This window comes from Diorhabda sublineata, chromosome X, assembly GCF_026230105.1.
Source record: "Diorhabda sublineata isolate icDioSubl1.1 chromosome X, icDioSubl1.1, whole genome shotgun sequence".
Taxonomy (NCBI): domain Eukaryota; kingdom Metazoa; phylum Arthropoda; class Insecta; order Coleoptera; family Chrysomelidae; genus Diorhabda; species Diorhabda sublineata.
In genome coordinates this window covers 36,856,695-36,869,721 of record NC_079485.1, presented here as the reverse complement: position 1 = coordinate 36,869,721, position 13,027 = coordinate 36,856,695, and the positions used below count along the sequence as shown (strand labels likewise).

Here is a 13,027-nt window from a genome sequence, read left to right as displayed (position 1 = left end):
TTGCGCTTAATAATTAATATTTTTTCATTTCCTATGTCCAAAACATCATTTGCATAGTGGTATTGCTGGTTATTGAAGCTTTTGTGTTGTTCTGAACTTGACAACCAGAGAGCTCGACGTCTCCCTTTGTCAACTCATAATATACCTAAATTTATTATAATTTCACTATAGTGTCCATGATATTTGTAACGACTAAAACGAAACCATCAAATTGTAAGTTGGTTGACAATCTACCGTTTAATTATAATATCACTAGTGAAATAGTAATGTCACGACTTTGACAATATACTTGAGACATATATAAAGCATCACAATATAGAATAAGTTCAAACAAAGTGATCTGGCAATGATTCCGTCCAAACAGTAACTTTATACAACTAGTTTTGTGTAATTATTTATTGTTTTATACACCTGTACTGTTCAATAAATTATTTAAACAACTAAAGGTTTTGTTTTATTTTCCAGTAAAAAATTGATAGGTATTTAAAAAGTTTTGCGTTTGTACTGGACCTTAAACATATTCTATCGTTTACTGGCTTTGAAATAGAATGTTGGAAATTCAGAAAGAGACTATACGTGATGGAAAAATGGTTTAGTTCAATCCACAATCAAATTCCAGTAAAAAGTAATTAGAGCGATGATTGGACACAAAGAGATCTCGCTTTTAATTGATATTTCGGATAAAATTGGTATTTGGTAATATCGGGAAAAAATGGAATTAAATTATTATCTATTTCCTTCGCTAAGCATAAGCAACAATGGTATAAATTGAAGCTGTTTTCAATAAAATATAATGTAACTTAAAATTTTGAATTATATAATGGAACTAAGAAACTGTAAAGCATTTCATCACTTTGTTAAAAAAGCGTAAGAAAACAAGCCCGAAGAATTGGAAGATCTACAATCAAGGCTATAATAGTTTCCTTTAGATTTAGAAGGAGAAATTTTAATAATGATGCAGTAAATCTCAGTGCATTTACCTATGACAAATTTCAAATGACATAAAAGTACAGTCTGACCAAAGTTAACTGATAATGATATATATGGTTACTAGTCTATTATTTAACAAGCGTTAATGTGTTGGTTTTGTATAATCGCAAGTTGATACAACTATAGTAATAATAAATACTAAGATTCTAGTACTACGAAAGAAATTTTGGTATATCTTAAAAATTTTATCGAAAAACTCATTTTTTTGAACAGAATAATTTACACAGATAGCATCAAATATGGTAATGTGTTGTCGTAAGGCATTCTCCTGGATTCGTGACAATAAAACGAGCCGTTTTTGGGTAGGTACCTGAATACTATGAAGTGTACTCTAAAGCAAATAAACTTGAGAAAGGAGAATGTCGAAGAAAAATTTATAGAGAGCTACTTATAGATGGAATTATTAACGTATGCAGTTGAGACAGGAATCTGAGCGAAACATCAGAATATCTGGTCAAGTTTGCAGTATATACAAAGTATCAATGAAGAGAAAAGATAATAAAATTTACGAAAGAGTTAATCTAGAAGACCATTGGAGTGATCACTGGACCTTGTACTATTGCACAGTGGGGCGAACCTATTGGTGAAGATAGGACCAATATCTGAAATTTTGAATTTCCCCATATTTTTTGGTTAAACTGTTCTTAATTTCTATTATCATTGTCCATCTTCATTAAAAATTTCCACTAAAGATTATAACGACCTTCTATGGAACATTGTCCTTTTTTAAAAAAAGTACTGTAACTATTTTGATCATCTTTATTAAGATAATTTAACTTCATTATTATGATTTAAATGTATGCAGCTTCAATTTTCATAGGTTCTTGAAGTTTTTTTTTTTTTTAATTAAAAACAAGAAAAATTTGAAACATTCATAAATAAAATCGCTCAGAAATCTACCTCTACATGTAAGGCTTATAGTTTACTTCTCTTTAATAATTACCTATGGGTTCGTGCCGGCTTACGGGAAAAAAAAATTTTTTTACTTTTAGCTCTAGCTTTTCAAAAGTTATCCGTATAAATTCCAGTTTCTTCATTTTAAATGTTTGTGTATACTTTATGAACGTATTATTTTCTTTAATCCTCATGAATTGTAAAAACAAGAAAGTCGATAAAGAAAATTCAGTATCGAGATTACTAGCAATATGAAAAAAATTGCAATGTTTTTAATTTTTTTAGAATAAAGCATATGAGTTTCAAAGATTATGACTGGACATATGGACACGATTCACGAAAATATTCCTACGAAAAAAAAAATCGGTGTGCGCGAAAAATTTATTGTAAATTGAATGGTACCTCTTATATGGATATAAGTCGCTTTGGTTTGCCGAAAAACCACTTAAACCCTTTTATTCGGTTGCTCCTATCAAAAAAGTGACCTAATTAAAAGTTTCTTATGAGCCAAAATTAAAATTTGAATACAGAAATCAACAGTCTGGCCTTAAAACTACAATGTCCATGAATTTGGTGTGTCGCATTTGCCAAATGTCGTCAAATGCGACGCAGATTGCCACGAAGAAATAGCAGAAATAGAAATAGCGAAAAACTCTTTTATGGGTTAGAAATAGCGTGAAAATAATATTTGAAAAGAAAAAAGGTTGGAGGGTGGTGGTTAGGTAGTTAACTAAGTAAGATTAACTGTACCAACTGGTTTGGGTATTATAGAGTTATAAATTTTAATGGCAGTATCTACCTTATTCTTTTCGGAATCATTAAAGCATCCTTCAGCCGCAGTAGTTGATTGCCAATTGCAATGGCGTTCCAGTGCAATTATATTTCTTCTAGCATCTACGAATAAATTTATGCCCTGTATATATATTATAGTCCAAATTTATAATACCAATTCTTTGTAAGTAATATTTTCCATTTTGAAATTTCAATCATAAATCGTTTGCGATATATTGGTAGGACGAAAATTGAAATATTTTCCGTTACAGTAAATATTCTGACAATTTTTTGTATTTGATTCATTGAGTATAAAAAGGATTCATGATCTTCTGAATTTGCACTTCACCTGAAATGCATTATTTAAGTGACTAGAAATAAGTTATCTAATTGCTAGATGATAGAAACAATTAAATTATTGTTAGATCTACTACCTCTGACGCCAGATATTTCTCATCTGGAGCTTTGTTAATGAAATTATCAAGTTTTTGCCTTCTCAGCTACATGTTACTCTGATTGATGGACGTACGAGAAACGCCCATAGTTTTAAATAACAACTCTTTATATTGATTCCATTATTTATGTTGAGTGTGGCTCTTAGCATGGAGTAGAAAGTCCACAGAGATGATATGTATATATATATATATATATATATATATATATATATATTCATATATAGTAGAACATTTTTCGTTTCTTTATATATATATGTAAATTACATAAACATTGTGGAGTGAAAAATTATTTATTTGGATATAAAACCAACATTTCGGCAATACGGCAATTCTGAAATCTCCAATAAATAATTTTTCACTTACCTGAAAATTCTACAATTTCTTAATTCCCAACATTCCTTCTAAATAAAAAAAGAAAAAAGAAAAAAAATAAGAAAAAAGAAAAAGCACACACACAGATAAGCCGGCTTTTTTCGTTTAGTTCATTCTTAATGCAACTTGGGGGCGCTGAAAACTGTTTAAAAAATTAACATTGAGTGTGGCCAGAGCCTCGCTCATGCGTGCTAGGATCCGTTTCAGACTAGTATTCTAACGTCATGTCAGAATACGAACTCTACCTTTTTGTACTGTGGCAAAGAGCCGCACAAGAACCTCGTGGAGGCCGCAAGTCCCCCACCTATGATATATAGTGTTAATTTTTGTAAACACCTTTTCTTGTTTTTGGATTCTACGAGCAATGGATTTTTTTTATTTCTAAAGGTGTACCTAAAAATTCCTCTTCACTACAGTTTAGAACCACTTTGATATTCGGTTCGTAAATAATTCCTAAAATCCTTTCCGATTTATTATAATGAGACATATATAATGATTCATTTTGTTTGTTTATGGGGACTAATAATTGCTAAAAAGCATTTGAATAATTAATATAGTATTTAGGAATAGATAAATGTTTTATTGTGAGAAACCAGGTCATAGAAAAACAAAAGCTATAAATTAAAAAATACATTTAGTTATTTTAGTAATCATTTAAAAACTCCAAACTATTTAGGGCAGCTCACTATCTATATCTCTATAGAAGTAACAGATAACGAATTTTCTTGGCAAACTTGAAGGCCACTTCAAGAACGTTATCAAATTCGGTAAGTTGTATGTGTATGTGATTTCTGTTTTAATCAATTCTGGTTATAATGCGCATATGATTAATTGTAAACAATTTTTAATTGATTTACAAATTGGATAAAGCAGAAAATAGTCAACACTTGTTATCAAGTAAATTTATTATTATTACTAATGACGGTATAACTAGTGAAATGAGAAATGTATTTTTAATACCTGAATAACGACAAAATTAAAAATTCAATTCTTAGTACTAGAATTACAAAATTTTGTGATATGATCGTGAGATTTGTGATTTTTGGAAATAATGAGGTAACTGTAGTTTATAATGATTATTACGAGAGGCTTTATTGAAAATAATTTATATAAAGGTGATGTAACTTTGCTATGAAAAAAGTTATGTCACTCTAAAAAATCTCTCAATACTTTATCCAGCGAGCTCACAATTTTTGCAAACCACCCAAAGAAGAATCTTTCGGTTTATCAAAATACCTGCTTTCACATCCATTCTTTGTATCCAATCGTTTTCCATCAAAACCTTTTTTCAAATTTACAAGTTATTGCAAGTAGACATTTCTGAGATAATACTGATGTGTCTATTTTAGACCTAAATGAAATCGTGAATTACCTTCATATCTACAGGATTATAAAATTAGCTTCATGTTTTAAAAATATGATTATGATATTTGTAATTTGTACATTTCGTAATGCGACAAATTCCTCTATTGCTATTTGTGAATAATTTGAATATATTAAGAAAACTAATGTTTGCAGTTTGGTTTTGTCTACCATATGATTTGATATGAATTCAATCAATATTTTTATAAAGAGAGACTTGCTGCGAAGGGTTTTATGCAAATATATGGTATTAATTATTCTATCTTCAGTTCAATAATAAGAATCTAAACACGTTTTTGTTATTATCTATTGCCGTTGAACGGTTTCAGGCCATATGATAATGTATTTCTGTTCCTCAAAGACCTCAAATTTCATGCCACTAATGTTGATGAACTAATAAAATACATACATATAGGAATCAAAGCTGTTTTGGTTAAAATAAGTTCCTGTGGAATGGAATAATTGTTTTACATTTGATTTGGATAAAATTGGTTGGGTCAGGTGCAAATTTCATTACTATATGATATTGTTATTCTTACTATTTACGTTAATGATGATAATCAAGCATGGCTCATTTTCGTTGAGGTCGAATTATTGTAAAAATTTTAAATGGAAGATCTCGTCTATGGTAAACAAAATTGTTAAATGTCAGAGCGTGTGATCAAAAGGATGCTATTTATAAATTTTAAAGTGGAATAGGTATTGAATACACATAATTCTGTAGAACACTCATGTAATTAAAGTTAAAATAACAACCGCCATCAAACTCTACAGACTTATGGTAGAAGAGCCTTGTTCATTGATGATTATTATTTTAAAGGTAGGGCAGATTTGTACTACGCTATTCATTACTTAGCTTGTATATAATAAATAATATACATCCGTTGGTCAAGAAGTTGCAATTTGATATTTATATCGGATCAAGATCGGAATAACCGATACGATGTTAGGAAAGTAATTCGGTTCATTGTCTAGACCCTGAACGAAGTGACCGGAAGACCCGATCGTAATCATATCCTTTCTGCCCTAGTATACCAGCAAGGCTCTTGCACAAGGAATAGGAAGGTCTACTTTAATTAAGCGCACACAATGAAATTTCGTGACGTCACAAATTACAGCAAGCGTGTAGCCATCCTAAGGAAGCTTTCATCTTGGTCACATTTTCACAAAAATAACGGTAATATTGAGTCCAGTTATTGTTATTTACGTTATAAGTCCTAGAAGTGATTTGGTACGGTACGAGATAGACGTTTATGGACGAGGCGACGAAGGAGCCGAGTCAAGAATATTTAATCAAGTACCGTAATAATAACTTCACGGACGTATACCATAATATCTTGTTTTTCATACTGTTTTCGGTTTTAAGTAAAAAGGAAAATTATATTAAAATACGAAATGTCATATTTGAGAAATTTACTGATAAATAGCTCCTTTGATTATTCTCGTATTATTTAAAAAAATAAAAATGAACAAAAGTCACTAAGGTAACATTGAAAACAAAGGCAGACACAGTAAATTTTTGGAAATATTGGGATTGGGAGAATTTAAGAGCACTGTAAAGTACAAGGTTAGCGTAAAGTGCCATTTTCCGGACTCAAATTAGTACTGTAAAGTCGACTTTACACTACAGTATGAAAAAAGTAAATTGTACATGAAATAAACCACATTACTTATTATTATGTTATTTGTTTACATTTTACTAAAAAGTTAGGTAGACCGTCCTATTCTTTATGGCAGAGTTCTTTCTATACCAGTGAGTACATTTGATCAACTGACGGGTTGTTTCACTAGTTTTCTTAGCTTATAATTTATTATACAACTGAATTAAGAGAACATAAAACTATAAATATATACATATGATAAACCATGGAAAAACTAACGTACGAAATAAAAGTTATAAAAGTAAAAGTAAAATTATGAAAAAATCTTTTATATCTTGAAGAGTAGTGTGAATGTACACTTCCTATGATTTTGATTACTGTGATGGCTTGTAAATACCAGTGCAGACTATATTAATTTGTACATAATGTTTCCTTTGTTTCCTTTTTAGAATTAAATAGATAATTGTGTGAGTATGCAACACAAAAAAAACGTCAATAAGTTATAGTAAAATGTCAGTAAAACGATGTTTTTTATACCACATTATACTAGCATTCTTAACTTTGGACAGAATCTTTGTTAGATATTTTTATCTATTATCAAACATTCTTTAGAGGAATTGATGAAATGATTCACTGTAACCAAACGACAGATGACGCTCAAAATCCTTGTAATATAAGAACATTAAAAATATAAAAATAATATCGATAATTCATCCAAACAGACTTTCTGAATTATGAATTCCTAGTACTTTCTCGATACCGGAGTGCTTGAAATAGCCCTATGAGTCTATAACTGATTATGGAAAGAGTTGTAGGATCAAGTACTTTTTCAAATTCTAAAAATAAATTTATAATTGAAATAAAAGCAATTCACACGTAACCGGATTGATTATACAACGCAAAATTAAAGACAGAAGCGGACCATCTAGAGGAAAAATATCGTGTTAACAGGTACGAAGGTTACTAGATTAAACATATTCCATTAGAAAAAAAAGTATGTCAATATATTCGAAAAATGAGAATGATAGTTTTAGAAACAATAAAATTGTTAGATTTTTACACTAGAAGCTTTCGATGTGCATATTATTCCTTCAAAAAACCGTATTTCAAGTACTTTTTGAAAATGATCTTTATTTTCTATAGCCAAATATTAAAAATATTACGCACGTCTGATTAAGTAATCAACTGAGGCAAGGTGTAATCTTAAATGGTATATTAATTTTATCATTCCAATTCATATAAAATTATCGCGGAATACAATCCAATATTAATGATAAAACAATCAAATAAGGCACAGAAATGAAAATTTATATAGGAATTGAACATAATTCACATGCTTAAAAAATGGTAAATGTACTAATGGATCATAAAACACGGTTTCTTTCGCTTTCCATTATTTTTTAAGTTTTCCAATGCACAGTTTACTTAATCCCCTCTATGTTTTGCTCATTAGCTTTTTTATTTTCAAGTCACTAACAACGTTACCCGGTACTCGTAGTCTTATGCAATCAATATTGCTGCTAATTCGTTTTGTCGAAATGTTTGGTAACGATTTTATTAGAACTGAATTTTTGACAATCTATGTTCTGTAATACGTTGATAACAATTTAACGAATTAACACTCTTAAATTATTAAATACCGCTAGGTTACTTCAGCACAAACTTATGTTATGCCAAGTACTCAGTAATGTCTTCTAACTCAAATAATCTACGCTAAGGTCATCGAAATCTGTAGTTTCTGCGCAGAATATTCTTTGAAACCATTTACATTTGGAGTGAGAAAGAAACCATGGTGGGTATTTAATTTGATTTTCAATATATCTAAGCGAGCTTTTCAACCATCAACCTAGTATATTATAATACTTCTTAAACAGCAGCCTATGAGCTAATATTGTTAAGCAACTCACATGGAACATAAAACAGTAGAATAGGAGCTTCATATTTATAAAGGATATCTCTTGTAATGTAATGAAGTTGGTAAGGTTTGACTTTCGTAGGCTCCCTTTTTTCCTAATAAAATAGCACTAGACAAAAAGTCCACTTCTGAAAAAGCTCGCTCTTACTTTGAAGTTTAAGAAAAACATATTTGTAAACCAGATTTTTTTCAGAGAAAAAATATCTCTATACGGGTAGCGTGGGGTTAATACTGTAGAATGAATCAAGGATTGCAGTTTATTCAAAGTAACAACCTAATATATTTTTCCAAATTGAAGAATTGGAAAATTCTGAAGGATAGAATGCCGAAGTGGATAAAGGCCGTATCAGAATGTAAGTGTAATCAAAAAATACTACCGAGTAAGAATATAGTGGACAAATAGAAAGAGCCTATTAACTAGAGAAGATAAGCCAAGAAGATGTTAAACTGAAAAATGATTTGTATAATAGGAAAGAACCATCATTATGATGATGCAAGAGGTTATAAAGATATTATCGAGCTCGAGTAAAAAGCATAAAGAAAGAAATTCTCGGATAATATACTTCTCTATATGAAGCTTGAAAAAAAATATGTACGCTCATGAAAAATAATAATGGCTGAAAAATTGTCTTAAGACTAAATGATCAAGTTTGAATAAAGGAAAGTGACAGTTCATGTTTGAGAACAAATAATTATGTAGCAATGCTGAAATTAGAGCTGTTCGGAAATATTGACAAGTTCGCTGTTTGATGTCATAACTGACTGTTAAACAAGATAAACTTATAATAAAAGAGAAAAACCACTGACAAATATGGAATTTATATATAATTACATATATAATGCTTCTATATATTCTCGATTTTAGGTCGCTTCTGTTTTAACAACTAATTTTAAAACAGAAGAGACCTAAAATCAAGAACATTTAGAAGCATTAATATATCAAAGGTCGAAGAAATAATAAATTGAAGAAATTACACATAAACATTCTAATAAGAAGTGATAAAGAAGATACGGTTTTTAAATACATAAAATAGATTGAAAACATCATTGATATAGTAACAACGTAAAGTTTCATGATTAACCAATGTACTTACAAGGTGAATTTAATCATTTTGATCATATAATCGACTATATAACTCAAATACTAACACTTAAAGACATAGTGATAAGTTTTGCATTGTTTCACCATACATTGATATTGGGTTTTATTAGATTTCGTATACAAAACGTAGAATGATGTAAATGAAATATACACTTTTCCCACTATAAAAATTAATGTAATTGTGAAATATTAATTTTCAGTTTAGACTAAACCATCGGGCAAGTCCCGAGCTGTCGGTATAAATATGTAATTCTTGCGATTGACCATTTTATAATCATACCGACAGTCTCAGTTTCAAATGTGCGATAACTTTTATTTGCGGGTATGTTTAAGTTTGTGCTAATTTTCTGTTTTTTTTTATTCACTAGTTTATTAGTTACATGCGTTCATGGACAAGGTAAGAAACGTAAAAGTAGTTTTTTATTTAATTAAGTTAATTCGATTAGTTAGATGAGAATTATTTTTAGACCTATGAATAAACACAATAATTCATAAATATAAACAATATTGAATATAAAAAGGAAAATGAAACGTGATCTTTGCAAATAGATTTTTAACAGGCAGACAGTTTGTTGAGTGTTAGGCCTAATCAGTGCCAAGGCCTGTAATATTTTTGCTTTATGGACATTAACCTTGGAATCTTTTAAATAAAAAGTTTGATAAAGTGAATCGATACTTCGGTATGGTCTGAAAAGTGTCAACAACCGAACAGTTCACTTTATTTTTATATACATTGTGGAACTATAATCAGATAGGCCGATGACAATCCGATCAAAAATTATTTGCTGTGCAAAAAAATTCAAATTTAGTCAAGAAATTTCAACAAATCAGTATTGTGTCATGGAATTTATAACTTTACTTGGGTTGAAAATATTTATTCTGTAGTTATTGTATATTTTTAATGCCTTTTCAAAATAACACTATTTAAAAAATTAATGCGTATATTTTTTATTAAATGTCCTCAAGCCTACTCCGCACTGTTCAAACTTTTTGCTTGGAAAATATACTTTATATGCTGACCGTTCAGTATATAATATAATCAATTTTTTAAAACTATATCAATATTGATTATCATTTTTAATGAAGAAATATTTTTAACACAAACCCCAACAGAACCCCAACACCTTTCAGAAAAACAAATTGTAAATCTTTATATTATACTGCACTGTTTATACTTTTTGTTTGAAAATATACTTTATTAATATTGGAGGGTGCATTCAATATGTTTTGATGAATTAATCCAGTATAACCTCTAATAATATTAATTTATTAGCAGTATTATTATATGAAGAATTGACCAGCATATTTATCATTTTTTAGCCTCATATCTTATCGTCATAAGAGAAAAGATCGTTTTCTACAGGTCATTCAGTCTTATAAATATAAATATTTTTGTAGATACTAGTATTACTTATTTTGTAACATTATTGAAAAATTCGGACATATGATTTAAATAGACTGTGACATTCTTTTATGATTGCCAATTTAAAAACTATTCCATTGATAAGTCATTCGTGTAATATTTTATGATTTTGCAATAACTGAAACATAAAATGAAAATTTGAATTAACGTAGAAAAATTTCAGAAAAGGGATAGCTAAGAAAGATGGATAATATATTGTCAAGACGTGTTTTATCATCAATTTTATCAATATGAAACCAATTTCCATTCAATGTTCAAATGAAGTAACTTAACTTAACAAAAAACTATTGAAAAAAATAATTATTTGATCAGAAGTATACAGGGTTATCCGTAACTTCAACATAACCTATTAACATATTTTTTAAAATAGCCTGCATAGGATTTATATATATATATATATATATATATATATATATATATATATATATATATATATATATATATATATATGTAATGGATTATATCTTGGACTTTTTGGACCTTTGTTATATCTGTTTCACCCTTCAAATTATTCTTCATGAAAAAGTATGTAGATGATATAATTTTATCCCTTCCATATAATGAAATTGATAATTTATTATTTTACTTCAATAGTTTCGATCCCTGTATACAATTTACTATAGAAAAGGACAATACTGAAAAATCGTTACCTTTTCTTGTTCCTAAATTAATAAGAAACGAAAATAATAACATTTTAATTGACTGGTATAGGAAACCAATAAGTTCTGGAAGATATATAAATTATCATTCATATCACCCACGTAACACTAAAATTAATTTAATCAAACAGATGAAAAATAGAGTCCTAAAAATTTCTGATCCAATTTTTCATGAAAAAAACATTAAAATACTTTACAAACTTTTTTATCAAAACTCTTATCCTACATATCTTTTGAAACGAATTTTGTATAATTCATTTGACATTGACACGAACATTGAATCATCATTTTCGAACGTCATTTCTAACATTTCTTTTTCATATATTTATACACTTTTATCATGTAAAATCAGTTACTCCCAAACTCTCTGGAATCTTGAAAACAACACAATATTGAAATAGCACACAGTCAAACAATTAATATTCAATCTATTTTTACTAAAGTAAAAGATAAAACACCAATCAATAAATTGCCTAACATAGTATATGAAATACCTTGTTTAAATTGTGACAAAAAGTACATTGGTCAGTTGAAAAGGTCACTGATCAGTCGGATAACTTCTCACAACAGTGATAGCAGATTATATCCTCATAGATGTTCAATAGCGACTCATGTCTATCACGGAGGACACAATATGAATTATGAATCTGCCAAAGTTTTAACAACTGAAAAAAACTACAAAAAATGTTTATTTCTAGAAATAACATATATTGCCCAAAATGATCAAGCAAGTAAACTAATTTAAATAAACATAAATAAAGTGTAATTTATGCATATCGTTTAGATTTCGGAAAAACACATTCTACGAAAATTCAACGCCATTAACAACCAACTAATCTCACCTAACCTATTAATTTCAACTTCACTTATAACGACCTAATCTATAAAATTTATTGTCATTTATATTCTAGCCAATGAATATTCAACTACATTCATAACGACCCCACCTATTGAAATTTAATGTTATCCATAAATTTACCAATCAATGTTAAACATCATCCGCTAAAACTTATCTTTATCTAACCTATAAAAAATTAACGTCATTCATAATCTAACCAATCAAAAATTAATGAAAACTCCTATAGTAACCAGAATCAATATTTCAATTAAACAATATTTCTATCAACGTCAATTTGAATATTGAATTTTGTATAATATGAGTTTAAAAATTTTTACAAACTTTAATAATATCAAAATATTTCTGCGAATAATTTGTTTGATGACTGCCACATATTTGATGTAAAAACGAAGAAAAATTATGAAATTATTAAATTCAAAACCAATGAAAATCTTAATTAATTATTTCCTAAACTATGAATACAGAAGTATCCGAAAGCTCGGAAAATACATCGAAGTTAGTCCACTTTAGTGTTTCATTGCCACGTTCCAAATAAGAAACCGCGCATAATATAGCTGCCAAAGACTTCTTTACAATTCACATTTATATATATATATATATATATATATATATATATACAGGGTG

General features: G+C 28.7%; 1 protein-coding gene across 1 annotated transcript in view; it reads left to right on the top strand.

Annotated features, from left to right (window-relative positions):
- Positions 1 to 9,709: 9,709 nt before the first annotated feature.
- LOC130451085 (uncharacterized) overlaps positions 9,710 to 13,027 on the top strand; it is a 34,374-nt gene continuing 31,056 nt past the window's right edge. Inside the window, exon 1 of the mRNA XM_056789881.1 lies at positions 9,710 to 9,859. Coding sequence (XP_056645859.1) covers positions 9,787 to 9,859 — 73 coding nt within the window. The 5' untranslated portion in view covers positions 9,710 to 9,786. The remainder of the gene's footprint in view (positions 9,860 to 13,027) is intronic.